Source organism: Eriocheir sinensis, chromosome 24, assembly GCF_024679095.1.
Source record: "Eriocheir sinensis breed Jianghai 21 chromosome 24, ASM2467909v1, whole genome shotgun sequence".
Classification (NCBI taxonomy): domain Eukaryota; kingdom Metazoa; phylum Arthropoda; class Malacostraca; order Decapoda; family Varunidae; genus Eriocheir; species Eriocheir sinensis.
Window position 1 is genome coordinate 18074748 of NC_066532.1, and position 19569 is coordinate 18094316.

Below are 19569 nucleotides of genomic sequence, written 5' to 3' on the forward strand. Positions count from 1 at the left end.
TATTATTATTACGCTTCTTCTTCTTCTTCTTCTTCTTCTTCTTCTTCTTCTTCTTCTTCTTCTTCTTCTTCTTCTTCTTCTTCTTATTATTATTATTATTATTACGCTTCTTCTTCTTCTTCTTCTTCTTCTTCTTCTTCTTCTTCTTCTTCTTCTTCTTATTATTATTATTATTATTATTATTATTATTATTATTATTATTATTATTATTATTATTATTATTATTATCATTTTTAATTCATCTACAACTTCTAATATCCTTTTTTTTCGTATTTTCCTTTTATTTTCTTTCCCTGTACTTTTTCTCCTATATTTTATTTAGTTATCATATTCCTTTTAATTTATCTAAGTCTTTATTTTCATCATATTCCACCTGATTTCCTCTTTTCCTGTCCTTTTCCTTTTTCCCATTTCATTTTTTAGGTTTGTGTTCAACGATTCATGTTTTTCATTTTCCTCATATTTCCTTTTTTTTATTTACTCTAAAAGCCTCTATTTTTTTCTTTCTTTTTTTCATCGGTATCGAGTTTAATTTCTTGTTTTCCAATCACTAAATTTTTCTCACTCCTTTTTTTTTCTCATTTCTTTTTTTGTGTGTGTGTTTTCGCCATGGATATTATCTGTATGTGTGTGTGTGTGTGTGTGTGTGTGTGTGTGTGTGTGTGTGTGTGTGTGTGTGTGTGTGTGTGTATGTGTGTGTGTGTGTGTGTGTGTGTGTGTGTGCAGGGTTACCAAGTTTGTTATTTTGTTATTTTCTCTTTAATTTAATCTATTCTCTTGAGTACACCACCATCACCACCATCACCACCATCACCACCACCACCACCACCGCCACCATCACCTTTTACGCCTTTCCTCCAGGTATAATTTAATCCAGGTGTGTGAAAAGTGAAGTGTAGGGACCGTGGATTTTCGTAACATTGTCAATCTTACCTTCCGAAGTCTTGCCTGTTCAGTTCTCTCTCTCTCTCTCTCTCTCTCTCTCTCTCTCTCTCTCTCTCTCTCTCTCTCTCTCTCTCTCTCTCTCTCTCTCTCTCTCTCTCTCTCTCTCTCTCTCTCTCTCTCTCTCTCTCTCTCTGTAATGATAATGGTAATATTTATTTATTTATTTTATTTTTTTTAATTTTTTTTACGTCGCTGCCTATTGCGCCGGTAGGCATCTTCCCGGTGGGGCCTGATGGTCGCCCCAAGGCTTCTTCCCGGTGGGGCCTGATGGTCGGCCCAGCCCGTTCTGGCGCAGGCGAGTGTTTATAGTGGCGCCATCTTGCATTGGCTCATGCTGCCCCCCGGAACTCGTTCTTGATTCGCTTGGACGGGTTGATGGGTGGTCTTCAGGACAGCATGTGGGTAGTTTTAAGCCACTCGGCGGTAACTGAAAAATCCGAGGTGGTAGCGTGGGGATTCGAACCCGCGTCGTCCATCACGCGGTGAATGTGGGCCCAGTACACTACCAGTTCAGCCACCGCCTACCCTAATGATGATGATGATTATACGAACTCTACTAAAGCAAGGTAATAAAATAAAACAATAATTGAACTCAACAACAACAACAACAGCAAAAAAAAAAAACAATTTAAAACACAAGTCGAAACACAAACAACGAAACCATTAAAAAAAAACCCCATCTCATAAAGCAAACATAAAACTGCCTATCATGAAACTCTCCCTCCTCCCCTCCTCCCCCTCCTCCCCTCCTCCCCCTCCCCTCTCACCCTCTCTCAAGGTAGACTAACTCAATTAAAGGGCCGCCCACCAGGTAGATACTCGCACAGGTAAACTATGAAGTGTGCCGAGGAGGTATTCTGAGGTGTGTGTGTGTGTGAGATTGAGTGAGTGAGAGTGAAAGTGAAAGTGAAAGTGAAAGTGAAAGTGAGAGAGAGAGAGAGAGAGAGAGAGAGAGAGAGAGAGAGAGAGAGAGAGAGAGAGAGAGAGAGAGAGAGAGAGAGAGAGAGAGCCCGGTTAGAAAGTCAGTCAGTAAGTCAGTCATGTATCCAATCAGTTAATCACTCATTCAGTCACTCATTAGTTAGTCAGTCAATCACTCAGTCAATTAATCAGCCACAAAGGAGGCTATTCGGGTTCCCATGAGTGGTTTTTCCTTTCACGACGCAGAAGACTCCTCAAACTATCACCGGGCTCATAAAACTACCCATGGAAATACTAACAACCACGTCTACGATAGTCTTAAATTAGGGTGTGTGGTCCTGAGATGTTTGAGTATATGAGTCTAAAAAATGTTTCTTATTATCATGGCAAAAAATACTGCCCTTGGAAATACTAACAACCACGTCTACGATAGTCTTACCGTAGAGTGTGTGGGTTTGAGATGCTTGAGGATATGGGTCTAAAAAATGTCCCTTATTACCATGTCAGAAAATACTACTCATGGAAATACTAACACAGGAATCTCTACGGAAGTCTTACCTTAGAGTGTGTGGGCTTGAGGATATGGGTCTAAAAAATGTCCCTTATTACCATGTCAGAAAATACTACCCATGGAAATACTAACACAGCAACCTCTACGGAAGTTTTGTCTTATGTTGGTGTGTGAGCTCCGGAACGTTGGTGGATATGAGCGTGTCGAACTTTTTTTTTCTTTCTTTCTTTTTCATTATTTGCCTTCTCTCTCTCTCTCTCTCTCTCTCTCTCTCTCTCTCTCTCTCTCTGTTTGTTGGCTAGCTTGTTTTTTTTTCCTTTTTTTCTTTCTTTCGTTCTTTGTTGTTTTTTTTTGTTTTTTTTCCTGTATTTTTTTCTTTCATTCCTTCAATCTTTCTTTTTCTTCTTTCATTCTTTCTTTCTTTTTCCCTTCATTCTCTCTCTCTCTCTCTCTCTCTCTCTCTCTCTCTCTCTCTCTCTCTCTCTCTCTCTCTCTCTCTCTCTCTCTCTCTCTATCTATCTATCTATCTATCTATATTTATCTCCCCCCCCATCTCTCTCTTCCTCCCTCTCCTACTTCCTTTCTCTCCCAGTAAACTTCAACGCCCTACATAATATTCTCCCTCTCATGAACCTTAACAAGTCACACGGAGGATTGATTGATTATGGAACAGTCTCCCCTTTTTCAGTACGGTCCGCCAATACAATCTATACTTCGGCCCCTCGCCCCGCCCTCGCCTTCTCTGATATACACAAACACTTTATCGATCAGCACGCCGCCTCTCGCCCGCCTCACTCACTCAATAACTGCCTGACCGCCTGACTGACTGACTGACTGACTGAGTGCCTGACCGATTTGGGAGTTTGTTTCGCCGGCTCACCGCTCCTGTTTGTCTTGAGTTGTTTTGTTTTGTTTGTTATTTTTCGTGTTTGTTTACCTGAGTGAGTGGGTGGGTGATTGTCTGACTAACCGAGTGATTGACTGATTAACTGAGTGACTGATTAACCACTTGACTGATCGACTGACTGACTGATTAAATGACTGGCTGGCTAATTATCTGACTAACCGACTGATTGATTGATTGACTGAGTGACTGATTAACCACTTGACTGATTGACTAACTGACTGACTGACTAACTATGATTGACTGATTGACGGGATAGCTAACTAATTGACTCTCTAACTAACTAATGAATGGGTGACTGACTGACTGAATGACTGACTGACTGATTGACTGACTGACTGACTAACTGACTATGATTGACTGATTAACTGACTGGATAACTAACTAACTGACTCTTTAACTAACTAAATGAATGGGTGACTGACTGACTGGCTGAATGACTGACTGACTAACTGACTGACTGACTATGATTGACTGATTGACTGGATAACTAACTAACTGACTTGCTAACTAACTAAATGAATGGGTGACTAACTGACTGACTGACTGACTGACTGACTGACTGAATGAATGACTGATTAACTGACTGCATAACTAACTGACTGACCTACTGACTTTCTGAATATTGTTTATGGTTGTTTATATATAGTTGAGAGAGAGAGAGAGAGAGAGAGAGAGAGAGAGAGAGAGAGAGAGAGAGAGAGAGAGAGAGAGAATGAAGGGAAAAAGAAAGAAATTAAGAATGAAGGAATGAAAGAAAAAAGGAAGATAAAGAAAGGAAAGGAAAGAAAAAGAAAAAACAAAACAAAGTAAACAAAGAACGAAAGAAAGAAAAAAGAAAAAGAAAAACAAGCTAGCAAACAAACAAAGGCTGTCCATAGCAAGGGTTCATTTTTTTTTACAGTAAAGGAAGCATCTAAAAAAAAAAAAAAAAAAAAAAAAAAAAACGTCATGCATTGCTCCTAAAAGAGTGTAGAGCCGCGCGGCCAAAAGAGGGATCTGTGTCGTGCGTCACTGTGTCGAGGGTGACGTTGCAAGTGTCTCGTGGATTCTGACTTACTGATTTACTGATGTTTACTGTGTTTAATTTGTCCGCTAATGAGAGTCTTTTATTTGTAACGTGTTTTTTTTTCTTCGTTTGTCTGGCCTTTATTTAGTTCGAACCCCATTGCACACTAAATAATATGTTTGCACACCTGCGATGCTTGAGAATCACGAAACACGCACCATCATCTGTCTACCTGACCGACAAGCTGCTAAAGTCATCAATATATCAAGGCTTAAGTGTATGAACGAGAACTTGTGCGCCAGGTTAACATTGTGTGATGAGAAAGTGACGAGAGATGAGAAGTGTTACGCAAATATCCTAGCATCAAGAACGCTCAAAGTAACGTATCTTGTCTTGTGCTGTGACAGACTTAAAAATAATAATAACACTATACAAGTTTTAAGGCCGCAAGAGTCTCCGCCGCGCCACGCCTTCACTGAAATGACGCCAGAAGGGGTTCAGGAGACGCTCCGTGTGGCGAAGTAGCGTGACGGTGCAGAAGGAACAAAGTCTGCGGCTGTTGTGTGCAACATCGGCGGCAGACTACACAGGGAATGCTTGCACGGTGGACAGTCTTGAGCGTTGGGACAGCACAGACTCTGCGTACGGGAGCCTCAAGAGTGGTGGTGGTGGTGTTGGGCTCCGTAACCAAGCGTGTCAAGCAAGTCAGGGCAGTTGAATCGACTTGACACGGCCGCCACGAGAAGCACAGGAGGGTGTGCGGGAAGCTGAGGACGCTGCGGCACCCATCGCTGCACGCGGCTGTTCTTTACTGTGATGCCGAGCAGCGAGTGTTGTGCCGTGAGGGCGCGGCGTGGAGCAGGTGAAGGAATGCTGCATGTGGCGCGGGGTGGGGGGCGGTGTGGTGTGTGTGTGTGTGTGGGGGGGGGGGGTCATCGTCCATCAGTCAGCGCAGCGAGCCGCGGAGCAAAGCTTCGAACCCTCCATCACGCCGGGCCCTCCCCGCTCCACCCCGCCCCGCCCCGCGTGCCAATGCACAACGGCAGCACCATTACGCTGTGCCCGTGACGCCCCCCGTGCGTGGCGGTGCAGGCGTGGGGGAAGGGGCGGCGGGCCATGTTATGTTAATGGCCGCCTCCATCACCGTGATAAAACCTCGTAACGATGCACTCGTCGGCGCCGCCGCGGGGCTGTGTTGCCGCGGCGGCAGCAGCTGGCGGCGCCCGGCCCAGTGCCGAGTGCTGCGGCGCGGCCCTGAGCCCCTCCAGGCCGCCCCGGCGGTGCCCGGCGGCGCGCTGCAGCGGCTGCGGCAGGTGCATGATGGCCGTTCATTGAGTTCACCTGTGCGGGCCTCGTGCGGTGGCGCCGCACTGGTGGGCGGAGTCGCAAGTTGGCGGTGACGGGCGGGCGACGAGCCAGTGTCGTGTGGACGCGTGAGGGAAGCTCAGCGCGCCGGTCGCTGCTCCACACGCTCGCAGACTCTGTCATGCTCGCGCGCCTCAGCCCGCCCCCGCCATGACATGCTGGACGCTGTGACCCTGCCCGCCCCCTGCATGCTGTGTGTCGCGGCGGCCTGGACGCGGGGGAATGCTAGCGAGGCGGAGGGGGTGTCTGCCTATCTCTGGTGTGGCTGTGATATGTGTCGTGTTATGAAGGGCAGCACCCACCCGGCGGGGACCTAGGGCCCTCACCTCACTCTTAGCATTTGTTGTCTGTCTGTCTGTCCCGTGCCGCCTCGTGCCTGTGTGCGTCTGTGTGTGTGTGTCGGGTCAAGGGACGCAGAACTGTCTTGTCGCTGTGTGCGGGACGCGGCGCGGCGCCTTGATGGACTGCAAGGCGGAGGTCATCCCCCGGGGCCGCTGCAACACGTGGCCCCCGCCCCTGCAGGATGAGCTCCCCTCCCCGCACTACTTCCCCCCTGCCACCCTGGCCTCGCACCTCCCCGGGCAGCACCCGGTGGTCGGCGAGAGCGGCGCCTGCCCCATGGACCCCCAGACGGCCGCCGTGCCTCCCAACGGCAGCGCCAAGAAGGGGGCGAGCACGCGGAGGAACGCCTGGGGGGGCATGAGCTACGCGGACCTCATCACGGCGGCCATCACCTCCACGCCCGACGGCCGCCTCACGCTGGCGCAGATCTACGACTGGGTGGTGGCCAACATCCCCTACTTCAAGGACAAGGGCGACTCCAACTCCTCCGCCGGATGGAAGGTAGGGCGCGGCGGGCTGGAGGGCTGATTCGCTGGAGGACAAGTCGCGTTGGGCTGACCCACTTACCCCTGACTAACCCTTCCTGGGGCGCTGCGACTCAAGGGAACAACTTGCGACGTAACAGTAGAGGAAGAAGGGAGGGATGAGTCGCGTCCTGGCTGACTGACTCATCCTTGACTCTCCTTGGGGCGCTCTGACTCAGGGATGAAGTAACAATGTTAGTCTAGAGTTTTGGGAGGGAGAAAAGGCTCTTGGTCACGTTACGGGATGCGAACTGGAGGATAACACGGGCGAGAGGGTCAAGAATCGAGGTGACAAGTAACACAAGAAACACTAGCGGGAGGTTCAGTTAGCGATGTTTACACTTTCAAAGGCAATACGCGGCTCAGGGTCAGGTAAAGATGTTGCTATTTACTTAATTAAAGAATGAGAAAAAGTTATGGATCAAGATGCTACGTTTTTTACTCTCTCTCTCTCTCTCTCTCTCTCTCTCTCTCTCTCTCTCTCTCTCTCTCTTCCACGGGGTCATTGTACTCTCCCTTCGGTCATTATACTTATCATGATCATTTTATCCACATTACTCTTCACCATTTATTCATCCATTTCATCATCACATTCATCATTCATCCATTCATCACCAACACCTAAATCATCGTACCATTGTCTAGCTCTACACTGTCATATTCTAGGTCACTGTACTCTTCAGGTCATTGTATTTCTCATCATCATTGTATTAGCGGTCATTGTAGTCCTGTTGTGTTATTATTGTTTGGGGTACTGCACTGCCTCAGCCTTGGTCATTGCACGCTTCAGATCATTGTATTCTTAGGAGCAATGTATAGGCGGTCATTGTGGTAGGCCTACTGTCGTCTGATGTAGTTTTTTTTCTTTTTTCCCTTTTTTTTTGTGCCCTTGTGCTGTCTCCTTTGCTGTAAAAAAAATAGGTCATTACTCTGGCGTTACGATCATAGTAGCAAAATCCTTATCATCGTTTCGTTATCTGGATCATTGCAGCAGAACCCGTATCACTGTAACGTCCATTGCGTCACTATTAACCCTATCATCATCACTCATCTTTCGTGTTACTGTAATAGCATCCAGAGACAGAGAGGTAGAGGGTCGCTATTATCATCCGCTTCACTGTGGTATCAAGCGTAACACAGCATCATCCTTATCACTATACCACCATCCGTACCACCATCATCTTTGTGTCACTGTTTCATCATCCGTGCCGCTCTCATCATCCGTGTCACCATCGTCACCAGTATCGTTGTAGCGTCCACATCCTCGTCGGCGCCTGCTGTTTACGTCTCAAGGAAAAGTGGCGGCGTGGAGATATTTTCACTCCGTTGCGGTTCCTGTGCGCGGCGTGACGGGCATGGCCAAGCGTAGGACTGCGGGGCGCTGCGGGAATACTAGGGAGCCGCGGCCTGGCGGGGGGAGGCAGGGGCGGGGGCGGCGAGGAAGGACGTCGGGCTTAGCGGTGATGGAGAAGGGGACAGCTGCGGGAAGGGTGTCTTTTCGTGTGTGTGTGTGTGTGTGTGTGCTGGGTTGTGCGTATTAATCAGGCCAAACCTGACCGCCTGCCCGCGTCCCATGCGTACCGCGGGGCGTGCCGCGGCGTCCTGCGGCAGCGTCCTCGCCTCGCCTCGCCTCGCCTCGCGACCACACGCGTCCAGTGTTGTGTTGCGCCGATCAAGACAACTTGTGTGGCGGTATATTTAGCTCCCTGACGTGTGTGTGTGTGTGTGTGTGTGTGTGTGTGTGTGTGTGTCCCGGCGCGGCACACGGCTCACTGCTGCAGCTGGTGTGTGTGCGGCCACGCGGCCAAACACATCCACCGACCAGAAGACCAAAGTCTCAACTATACGTGTGTGTGTGTGTGTGTGTGTGTGTGTGTGTGTGTGTGTGTGTGTGTGTATATATATATATATATATATATATATATATATATATATATATATATATATATATATATATATATATATATATTATGTATAATGTTTGTGTATTCCGCGGACAAAGTGTTTACCAGCGTGGCGGTGGTTGTTTAAGGTCGAGTACCGAAGGTTACTTTCTACGAGTTTGAGGAGACGAGACCGTGTGTGTGTGTGTGTGTGTGTGTGTGTGTGTGTGTGTGTGTGTGTGTGTGTGTCAGCGACGCGGCCATCCCGGCGGCGGCGGCCTCAGGGCGCGGCGCCCCCCGCGCCCCGCCGCCGCCAGCACCTGTGTTTGTGACGCACAGGGACGCCTCGCAGCGGGAGGTGTGGCGAGGGAAGGCCGCCACACACACACACACACTCACACCCACACCCACACCCACACACACACACACACACACCGTAAGGGATCACATCAGTTAAGCTCTTGCAATACAAAGATCAGTGAGAGGTATGCGGGGGCTGCCTGTGTGTGTGTGTGTGTGTGTGTGTGTGTGTGTGTGTGTGTGTGTGTAATACATTCCTCCCTGATGGTGTTTGGGCCAAGCCGTCACGCGTGTCCTTCATTTGCGATCATTTCTATTCATTTAGTTTCTCCTTTTCCGCCTTTCCTCCGCGCCCATGAATTCTCACCAACATTAAGTGACAACAAACAGCGGGAAAAGGCGAGAGAAAATAAATACACGTGACCTCGACCTGACCTTCCCTTAAGATATGCACCACGTACGTTCAAGCTAAGGTATATATTGTCAGACGCCTCCACCCTCACATTAACTAATTCCAAAGTCCAAATAGGAGATCAGTCGGGTTCTAATGAGTATGTTTTTAGGTTCACGGTACAGAGGAAGGGTCAGACTACCACCAGGGTCATAAAACTACCCCTGGAAATGCCCACAACGCCTACGAAAGCCTTGTCAAATATGCGTTTCTTAGGTTCATGGTACAGAAGAAGGGTCACACTACCACCAGGGTCATAAAACTACCCCTGGAAATGCCCACAACTCCTACGAAAGCCTTGTCAAATAATGTGCTTGGCCGCCGATATATGACCCTAAGCCCTTTCGAAATTTCTATACATTAAAATTCTTTCTCCTTTTCTTCTTATCAATAACCTAAAGAGTTGATGTTTAGTGGAATATGTATAAGTTAGAGTTGTTGTTCTATATACTCGTTTAGGAATAGTGAAATAAAAAGTAGTATTGAAAAGAAGGTAGAAGAGGTTTAGTTTTAATGATAATCTAGAAATAATAATACAAAAAAGTTAAAAGGTATGGAAGAAAAGAAAGTTAGAAAGTTAGAAAGGGAAAAAGAGTTAGAATCGCTAGGCTCGTATAAGAAAACTACTACTACTACTACTACTACTACTACTACCGCTACAAATATCTTAGTTTACATAGGAACAGGAAAACAACGAAAAATGTGTGTGTGTGTGTGTGTGTGTGTGTGTGTGTGTGTGTGTGTGTGTACAGGACTTTAGGCGTCATAAAAACCAGACTTAGATGTGATAGACTTTACTGAAGGAAGAAAAAGGAAAAAGAAAAGAGGAAGAGAGAGAGAGAGAGAGAGGAAGAGAGTGATAGGCCATTGATAGAAGGGGAAGAGGAAGTAGGCAAGAGGCGGATAGAAGATAGGAAAAGATAGATAGGGGAACGGAAGTAGATAAGGAGCAGGTGCTGGTAGGCTATCTTTGAACCTTACTGCGCGTCTCCTGAGCCGAAAGAAAAAGAAAGTCGAAATATGAATGCTTGTAGAAGATAGGGGAGGAGGAGGAGGAGGAGGAAGGTAATACGTCAATGAAAGAAGGGAAGGAAGGAAAGCAAGGCAGGATGGAAGTACGGACGCATGAATGAAAAGGATGAAGGAAACTCTGAGAAGGAATGAAGGAAAAGTATTATAGAAGAAAGGAAGAAGGAAACGCTGAGAAGGAATGAAGGGAAAGGAACAGTATTATAGAAGAAAGGAAGAAGGAAAAGAAAAAAAAAAGGATGGAAGTACGAATGGAAAGGATAAAGGAAAACATATAATAAACGTGTGGAAAGAATAAGGAAAAGATTAAAGATGAAAAAAAGGAGAAAGGAAGAACTGGTGAGAATGAAAGAATGATTGATAATGAGTGAAGAAAATGGAATAACTTGCATATAGGAAGGGAAAGGAAAGATAAAAAAAGAAGAAGGAACGAGAGAAAGAAAGGAAGAACAAATAGGTAGATGAAATGGAGGAAGAGGAGAAGAAACGAGTGAGAAAGAAGGAAAAAGAGAACAGGAAAGAGAAAAGGAGGAAGGGATAAAGAAGATGCATTTAAAATTGAATATAAGAAAAAAAAATATGGATAGGTAAAGAGAGGAAATGGATGAAATAGAAGAAGATAGGCGTGAAAAAGTAGAAGAAGAAGGAGAAGTGTGACGAAATAAAGATAGACGAAAATGTACAGCAAAGAAAATAGTGGCGTATCAGAGTTCGTAGAAGGAAGTGGAAATGATGATAAAGGAAGAAACTCGGCCTCGTAAAGGAAACCAAAGGAAAATAAAAGTATAAAGCTGAAGATAGATGTAGAAACCGCCAAAAAAGGAGAGTTTACAAAAATATATTGAAAAAAACGAGGAAAATTTAGTATGTGTTTAAATATGATTGTGTCTAAAAAAGGAAAGTTTAGAAGAATATACAGAAAAAAGGGGGAAATTTAGTACAAGTATGAAATTGTCAAAAAAAGGAAAGTTAAAAAAAATATAGATAAAATAAGGAAAATTTAGTATGATTTTAAATTCAGTAAAGCAAAAAAAGTAGGCTATATTGATAAGGATGTAGGAAAAGAATTATAAATAGTAAAATATGAAGAAAAAATTCAGAAAATTGAAAAGAAACGTATTGATAAAGATGTAGAAAAGAAGGAAGTAGGAAAAAGGGGAAAAAACGGTAGGCTATGAAGGAAAAAAAAAGAAAAAAAGGAAAAAAAGTACATTGATCAAAAAAGATGTATAGGAATTTATTGTCGAAAAAAAGGAAAGAAAACATTAGCAGGATATGAAGTAAAATTCCAGATAGAGAGGAAAAAAAAGTGTATTGCTAAAAATGTAGAAATTGAGTGTCATTAGGAAATATTTAGTAGAATATGGAGAAAAAAGGTAAGAAAAAATGAAAAATGAAAATAAGAAATGTAGGATATGAAGTAAAATTCTAGAAAATAGAAAAAAATATTGATAAAGATGAAGTTTAGTAAGATATGGAGAAAAATAAACGAATAGAAAGGAAGCATAGGCCTATTCGTCAAATCTAGCCTCATAAGTGAAAATTTAGTCGGATAAGGAGTAAAAATCCCAGAAAATAATTAATAGAGGGAGGCATAGTAAAAATAAATGTATAACGAGGTAGAATATATAAAAAGTTTGGATGTGAAAAATTGGCAGAAAAATGTCTTCTTTAATCCCTTTCTTCTTAATTCTGTTTATATGGTCTATCGGGATAATGGACTTTGTAACTTCAACTATTAGAATTGGTACCAGCTCTACCTATCATACCGTTTCAATACTACAACTACAACTACTACTACTACTACTACTACTACTACTACTTCTACATAAATGATTGATGACAGCAGTGATTCTGAGTAAGTCATATCAAAAAAGACTCCTGAGAAAAACGTTTATAAATAAGAAGGAAAAAAATATTATTCGAAGTATTAACAAAGGAAGTTACGAGAGCGGGGATGAAGAACAGTTTGGCAATGAATACACAAAACTAAAGACTGAAGGAAATGCAATACTAAGAGGAAATAGGAGTTTTGAATAGGAGGATGAGAGAAGGAAAAAAAAGGGAAAAAAAGATGACTAGGCTATGAGTGCCCAAAATTGTTTATATGAAAAAGAAAAATGCACAATATTGATATAGTGTGAAAGTCATATTAACATAGGATTCCAATAGAAAAAAAAGAGAGAAGAAGAGAAGAGAAACAGAGTAGAGATTAGAAAAGAATGAGAAAATGTAGGAAAGTAGGCTATGAATAAACCAAACTATTAAAAAGAAGTGTAGGGAAAAGTAAAGTAGAAAGGAACAGGAATAGGCAGTAAAGTAGATTAATATAAGACGTATGAGAAAAGGAAGAAGGGTGAGAAAAGGGAAGGTAGACTAGGCTATAAAAATACTAGACAGAAAATAAAGTAAATACATGAAAAAAGAAGGAAAAAAAAGAGTAGGGAGAATGGGAAGTAAGGTAAATTAATAAAAAAGTATGAGAAAAAGAAGAAAAGAAAGGAGGGTGAGGAAAAGGAAGGTAGAGTAGGCTATAAGAATACTAGACTGAAAAAAAAGTAAAAACGAAAAATAGGAGAAAAGAAAAGAGTATGGAAGTAAACTAGACAATGAAAGGAAGTAAGAGAGAAAAAAAGAAGAAAGAATAGAAGAGTTAGAGAATGAAAAACGAGGCTAAAATTAAACGATTATATAAAAGTAATAAGTATAAAAAAAGAAGGATATAAATACTAGCCTATCAACATCCAAAACTACATATATATAAAAACGAAGAATGCACAAGATTGCTACAGCGTTACAGTCATCTTAATATGAAGTTAGGAATTCTTAAGGATGAGGAAAAAATATTAACGAATTGTCCACATCCGCTCCGAGGCCAAACGTTTACAAAATGACATATAGGAAAAGAGAAGGAAAAAGAATGAACTAAAACTTTTAAAAGGGTGATAGGATATGAGTGTGTGTGTGTGTGTGTGTGTGTGTGTGTGTGAAGGTTAATTATACGCTGTTTTTTGCTTAGATATTATGTTTGTTATATATGTGTGTGTGTGTGTGTGTGTGTGTGTGTGTGTATACTTGCATATATTTAAGGTTTATTGTATTTATTTATTTATGTTTTGTAATCCACCACCAACACCGTAGATGATGCAAGGAGGAGGAAGAGGGGGAGGAGGAAGAGGAGGAGGAGAGCTCTTTGCGTCATTCACTTGTTAGGTAATGCTTCAACGCGCTCCAAATTTACCTGTGTGCGTGCGTGCGTGTGTGTATGTGTGTGTGTGTGTGTGTGTGTGTGTGTGTGTGTGTGTGTGTGTGTGTGTAAAATTCACCACGGCCTGATCACGTGTTGGACTCGTAATCGCCAGCAGGTACCCTCCCGATGTGAGCTCTTTATCGTCGATCTCTGGGTACTGCCAGGACCTCACACACCCCATCACCCTGGCTCAAGAGGGGACAGAAACCACTCCTAGTCAACGGAAAGAATCCGGTCTGAGCGGGGCTCGAACCGCCGCCCTGTCAGACCGTGAAGCCTGGCAGCGCAGCGCTCTGACCAGTTGCGCCATGGAGGTGTGTGTGTGTATGTGTGTGTGTGTGTGTGTGTGTGTGTGTGTGTGTGTGTGTAGTGAATTCGTTGTTGATAACGGAGAAACGGATGCTGAGAGAGAGAGAGAGAGAGAGAGAGAGAGAGAGAGAGAGAGAGAGAGAGAGAGAGAGAGAGAGAGAGAGAGATGGTAGTATAGGAAAAAAATGTAAAACGATAAACAACGACAACCATTATCATTATTACCACCATTATTATTATTATTATTATTATTATTATTATTATTATTATTATTATTATCATCATTATTATCATCATCATTATTCGAGCCTAGTGTTGTTGTTGTTGTTGTTGTCGTTGTGTGTGTGTGTGTGTGTGTGTGTGTGTGTGTGTGTGTGTAGAATATAGTCTCGATAGATTGTTACTTTATCTCGGCTGTCACTGTTCACTCATTTTAAGTTAAGTAAGTAAGTAATTTTAAGTAGATAAGTAATTCTAAGTAAGGACACAGTTTTGCCTATCTTCACAGCTTATCAGTCTGTTATATTATTATTATTATTATTATTATTATTATTATTATTATTATTATTATTACTTTAACACTTATTCGCAAGGTCATTCTTCAGTCTTAAAGTATTGCGTGTGTGCGACAAATCTTTATATCAACACACCGAAGGCAAAATAAATAAATAAAGTTAATAAATAAAACCACAAAACACTTATAAACTTTCTTCTCCATCAATAACAAGACGTCACAAGTACTTCCGCGAGGCTCAGATTATTAGTTGTAAAGTCTAATAATTATTCCTATTCGTTTGTATGACGCAAAATAAAGAACAACAACAACAACAATAATTCTCATCACGTGAATCTGCCGTCACTGACCTACATCACTACCCTTGTGTGTGTGTGTGTGTGTGTGTGTGTGTGTGTGTGGAGGAGGTGGTAATTGGTGATGAGTTACTCCGCGGTGCGTCTCATCACCACTTACAAACACCGCTTCCTCCACTTCCGTCACCGCCGCTTCAATCGCTTCAATCACCTCCTCACTCTCGTCCCCTCAGACTCCCCCCCTCCCCCCTCCGTCCCCTCGGCGTCAGCTCAAGGCCGCGGGGCGTGAGTGGCCGCGGTACGCCAGGTCAGCCCCGAGGCGCAATAAGCGAGGCGTCACGCGGGGGACGGCGTACTGAGGTGACGACGTTCCCGCGGCGAGGCGGAGGTGGAGTTTAGCTGCCTGTTCTGCGTCCGAAGTCCACCGCTGACCTGTAACACTGGCGGGCGTCCTGCTGCCCCGTGTGTGTATGTGTGTGTGTTGCGGCGACACGAGCAAGGCGAGTCAGCGGTGTGAGTGGGTGGGTGGCGCAGCGGGGCAGGGACGGGCCGCCGGGGCAGGGGAGGCGGGCAGGGCTAGGGTGCCGCGGGCCTGCAGGCGGCGGGGCAAGGACAGGGGGGGAAGGGTTGGCGAGGTGTATCAGCGGGTATCTTAACAGGCCGTATCTGTGCCTCAAGTACAATGTATGGGCCGGCGGTCACGGCCAGTGGCGCCGCTCTGGTGGCGGGCGACGCGTGCAGTTGGGTGTCGGGGTGATCGTCAGTCAGTTGGTGGGCCGCGTAGGTTGAGGACGCGCGCTCCAGTGTGTGATGACCATGTTGAGCCGCCGAGGGCCACGGTGACGCCGCGTCTCAGCTGCTCCACCTCCCGCGTCGCGACGCGCCACCTTACTGTGTGTCTTGCTGATCAGCCTCCGCCGCCATGACAAGTTTCTTCTCGCTGGTGAAGGAGGAACCCGACTCGGGCCACGACATGGAAACTACGCCGGTGGCGCTCCCGCCCACCAGTGCGAGCATGGGCGGGCACACGCCCCCCGGGGGCGGCGCGCGGCACGTGGGCATGCCGCCGCTGCAGGCCATGCCCCTCACGCCCATCACGCCCACGAGCCGCCAGCCGCCGCTCCGCCGCATGGAGATTGACCCAAACTTTGAGCCCGTGGCGCGCTCCCGCTCCAACACGTGGCCGCTGCCGTGCCCCGAGGGCTACGTGGAGAGCGAGGAGCCCGTGCCCGTGTCCGGCGAGGGTCCGGTGCCTGTGGACCAGGTACGGCCGCCGGGCACGGTGGGCGTCCTCGGGGACCCCGCGGGGGGGCCGCCCAAGAAGAACACGTCACGGCGCAACCCCTGGGGCAACATGTCCTATGCAGACCTGATCGCCCAGGCCATCATGTCCTCCCCCGAGGGCCGCGCCACGCTGTCCCAGATCTACGACTGGATGGTGCAGAACGTGCCCTACTTCAAGGACAAGGGCGACTCCAACTCCTCCGCCGGATGGAAGGTAGGCAGGCGGCGGCACCTGCCAGCGGCACTGTGCTGTGTTGTTACTGTTTGTGTTGCACCCAGGGTCGTGGCGGGGGGAGGGAGGGGGGATGGGGGGCAGCACGCGTGGCTGCTACATACCAACACAGCGGTGTAACAAGCATCAGCACGCCGATCACGACGTGCGCCGCGGCGGCGGCGACGCCGAGACACTCCGGCCGTCAGGCGACTCCCGTGTGTGTGTGTGTGTGTGTGTGTGTCAGGTTTTTTTTTTTCCTGAGCCTCGCTGAGGTGAGAGTGTTGTGGCGGCGAGGAGGCGACAGCAAGGGGTCAGCAGGGCAGCTCCAGCGCGGCGCCACACCGCCACCACCACCACTGCCCCGCCGCCACCCTGCTGCCCGCCAGCCAGCCGCCCGCCCCGCCCCGCCCCGCTGGCTTATTGCATCGCACGACGTGTGTGTGTGTGTGTGTGTGTGTGTGTGTAGGAGAGAGAGGCGCGTGCAGCCCTAAGACGCCACACCTCCAGCGACGAACAGATTAGATCAGAGGCGAAAGATCGAGGGAAAAAAATGGTCTGGACGAGTTCTGAAGAAAAAAAAACAGCAAGATGTAACACAGGCGGGGTTGACGCCTGGGTGCTGTGTGTGTGTGTGTGTGTGTGTGTGTGTGTGTGTGTGTCCCGACGAATGGGCGGCGGCGGGGTCTGTGTGTGTGTGTCTGTCTGGCGGGCGGCACGACGCAGCCCCGACACACGACACGACACAGCCACACACACGTCCAGAAACAGATCACGTCAGCACCTCCGTGGCGGAGCTGCGTAGCTGTGTAGGTCAGGAAGAGGCGGCGGCGGTGGTAGTGGCGGCGGCGGCAGCGGCGGCGGGGGCTGGCTACACCTTTTTGCCAGGTCTTGGGCGGGGGTGTCGCAGGTTGTGAAGGTCATGAGCATAAGGAACGTGATGTGCATGGCGGGGCAGGAAGGGTAGGCTGGCACGAGGCGCGGCTGGGGGGGCTGCAGGGGGGTACGGCCGCTTGCATGCGCGGCTGACTGGTTGGGGATCGAGGTGGGCAGCGCCGGCGGGGACCTGACTCGCTTCCCCGGGTGTCGTTTGGGCCTCAATAACGCCGCCAAATGACCCTCAAGCGGCGGGTCGTGAGCTTGACGCCTTGATGCCTTGATCCCGCTGCCGTGCTCGCGGGGTCAGGGGTTACGGGTCGCGGGAGGTGAGGTCAGTGTGGGGCCGCTGGTGGCTGCCTGGCGGGGGGTGGGCGACCTTGGCGGCGGGGAGGGTCACGAGGCGGCGGTGCGGGGCGCGACGTGGTGACTCAAGTGGTGCTGTGAGTGTGTGTGTGTGTGTGTGTGTGTGTGTGTGTGTGTTTGGTCACGACGCTAAGGGCAATAATTTTAAACATTTTTGCGCCCCAACTCACACATTTAACAATCCTTTCATAAGAGTTTGAGGCATTTCCAGGAGTAGTTTTATGACCCTGGTGGTAGTCTGACCCTTCTTCTATACCGCGAACCTAAAAAAACACTCATTAGAACCCGACAGATCACATTTTCGGCCTTTGGAAAAAGTTGATGTGAGAGGCGGAGGCGGGCAAGACCACGTGCGGGGAGGGTAGGCCAGAGCAGGGCATAGCAGGGCAGGGTGACGGGAGCTGCCTGGCGGTGCGGGAGTGAATCTGCGTCTTGGCCTACACGTGTACGGGAAGACACGGGCGGCGGTGCATGGCGGTATCTGGCGACGCTCCTCTGATAACGACGGCCATGAGGAGTCGTAGTTTGGTACTGTCAGATGTTCCCGGCCCTCACACCAACAATTTTAAAAGGTCAAAGAGGAGGTCAATCGAGTTCTAATGGGTGTTCTTTTAGGTTCACGGTACAGAAGAAGGCTCAGACTACCGCCAGGGTCATAAAAGTACCCCTGGAAATGCCCTAAACTCCCACGAAAGACTAGTGAATTACGTGTTCTTGGGAGCAGAAATGTTTAAAAATATGACCCGTAGCTAATGCAGGGCCGAGACAGGGACGCTACTAACAACAAATCCTGGTATTCTCAAACATATCAGCGCTTCAGTCCACCTGTTTCAAAGGCCTCTCGTAGTTGCTGGGATATTCATGGAGTGTTTTGTGATGCTGGTGATAGTTTGACATGACTTCTGCGTAGTGAACAGGGAAAATAACGTATAGAAGCCCGGTTGATGTTCTTTGTGGCCTTGGGGAATAGTTGTAATATAAGCCCGATACGTTTAGTTGCTGGGATATTCATGTAGTGTTTTGTGATGCTGGTGATAGTTTGACATGACTTCTGGATCTTGAACAGGGAAGATAATGTATAGAAGCCCGGTTCATGTTCTTTGTGGCCTTGGGGAATAGTTGTAATATAAGCCCGATACGTTAGTTGCTGGGATATTCATGTAGTGTTTTGTGATGCAAGTGATAGTTTGACATGACTTCTGGATCTTGAACAGGGAAGATAATGTATAGAAGCCCGGTTCATGTTCTTTGTGGCCTTGGAAAATGGTTGTAATATAAGCCCGATACGTTTAGTTGCTGGGATATTCGTGGAGTGTTTTGTGACGCTAGTGGTATTTTTACATGACTTATATACCTTGAACGGGAGAAATAATATATGAAAAACTGGTTAATCATCCCTGTGGCCCTAGGAAGTCATCGTAATGTGAGCCAGCGAGATTTAAAATTATGAACCTAAGATACTTCCACTGACCTCTCTTTCGGCCACCTCTTTGGATTCTTTTATAGGAGCAGGGAGTAGCGGGCTTTTTTTTTTTTATTATTGTTTCCTTTTACTGTGTGCCCTTGAGCTGTCTCCTTTGTTGTAAAAAAAAAAAAAAAAAAAAAAAAATCACGCCGGGGTAGTACACAAATAAGGTGCTCGATAAACAGTAACATCAAAACATTAACTAACTACACCATACAACTGTACACTCCTACCGTCTCTCCTTCTCCCCCCCACCTGCCCCTTCCCCCACCAACCCACTTCCTCTTCTTACTAAACCCTTAATTAAAAAAAAACGGACCCTGATCTTGCTCTTAAAACAAACAAAGTGCCGGGCCTGACGCTGCTGCTGTGCTTTCCTTGCCCTGATGATGATGATGAAGGAACCTAAAATCACTATCCTGGGTGTAGTGTCCTTGTGGGTACTCGTGATGTCCCCAGGGTAAGGAAGGGGGGGGGGCGGGGGTAGTGACTGGTGACTGGTATAGATCCCCTTATGTGGCGGTGGTGATGAACGTGAACTGACTAATGGAATCTAAAAAAAACACTTACTGTCTGGGTGTTGTGCAAATTGGAGACGGGTGGGCAGGGAGGGTTCTTGTGTGTGGGGGGTGACTGGTTGGTGTGTGCGGTGGTGGTGAATGTGATGGTGATGAAGTGAACTGACCCTGAAAAACACTTATTCTCTGGGTGGTGGTGTGGTGACTGGTAGGCTCTGTGTGTGATGATTGGTAGGGTTTGTGTGGTGACTGTAGCTTCTGTGTGTGTGGTGACTGGCAGACTGTATGGGGACTGG

The 19569-nt window shown here is 46.9% G+C and overlaps 1 protein-coding gene across 2 annotated transcripts in view; it reads left to right on the plus strand.

Annotated features, from left to right (window-relative positions):
- The first annotated feature begins 14897 nt into the window (after window positions 1-14897).
- Window positions 14898-19569, plus strand: part of LOC127003007 (forkhead box protein O4-like) — a 72841-nt gene continuing 68169 nt past the window's right edge. Inside the window, exon 1 of one of the 2 annotated variants that reach the window (XM_050869361.1) lies at window positions 14898-16051. In XM_050869361.1, the coding sequence (XP_050725318.1) occupies window positions 15476-16051 (576 nt within the window). In that variant the 5' untranslated portion in view covers window positions 14898-15475. The remainder of the gene's footprint in view (window positions 16052-19569) is intronic. The other variant, XM_050869362.1, reaches the window with a different exon arrangement.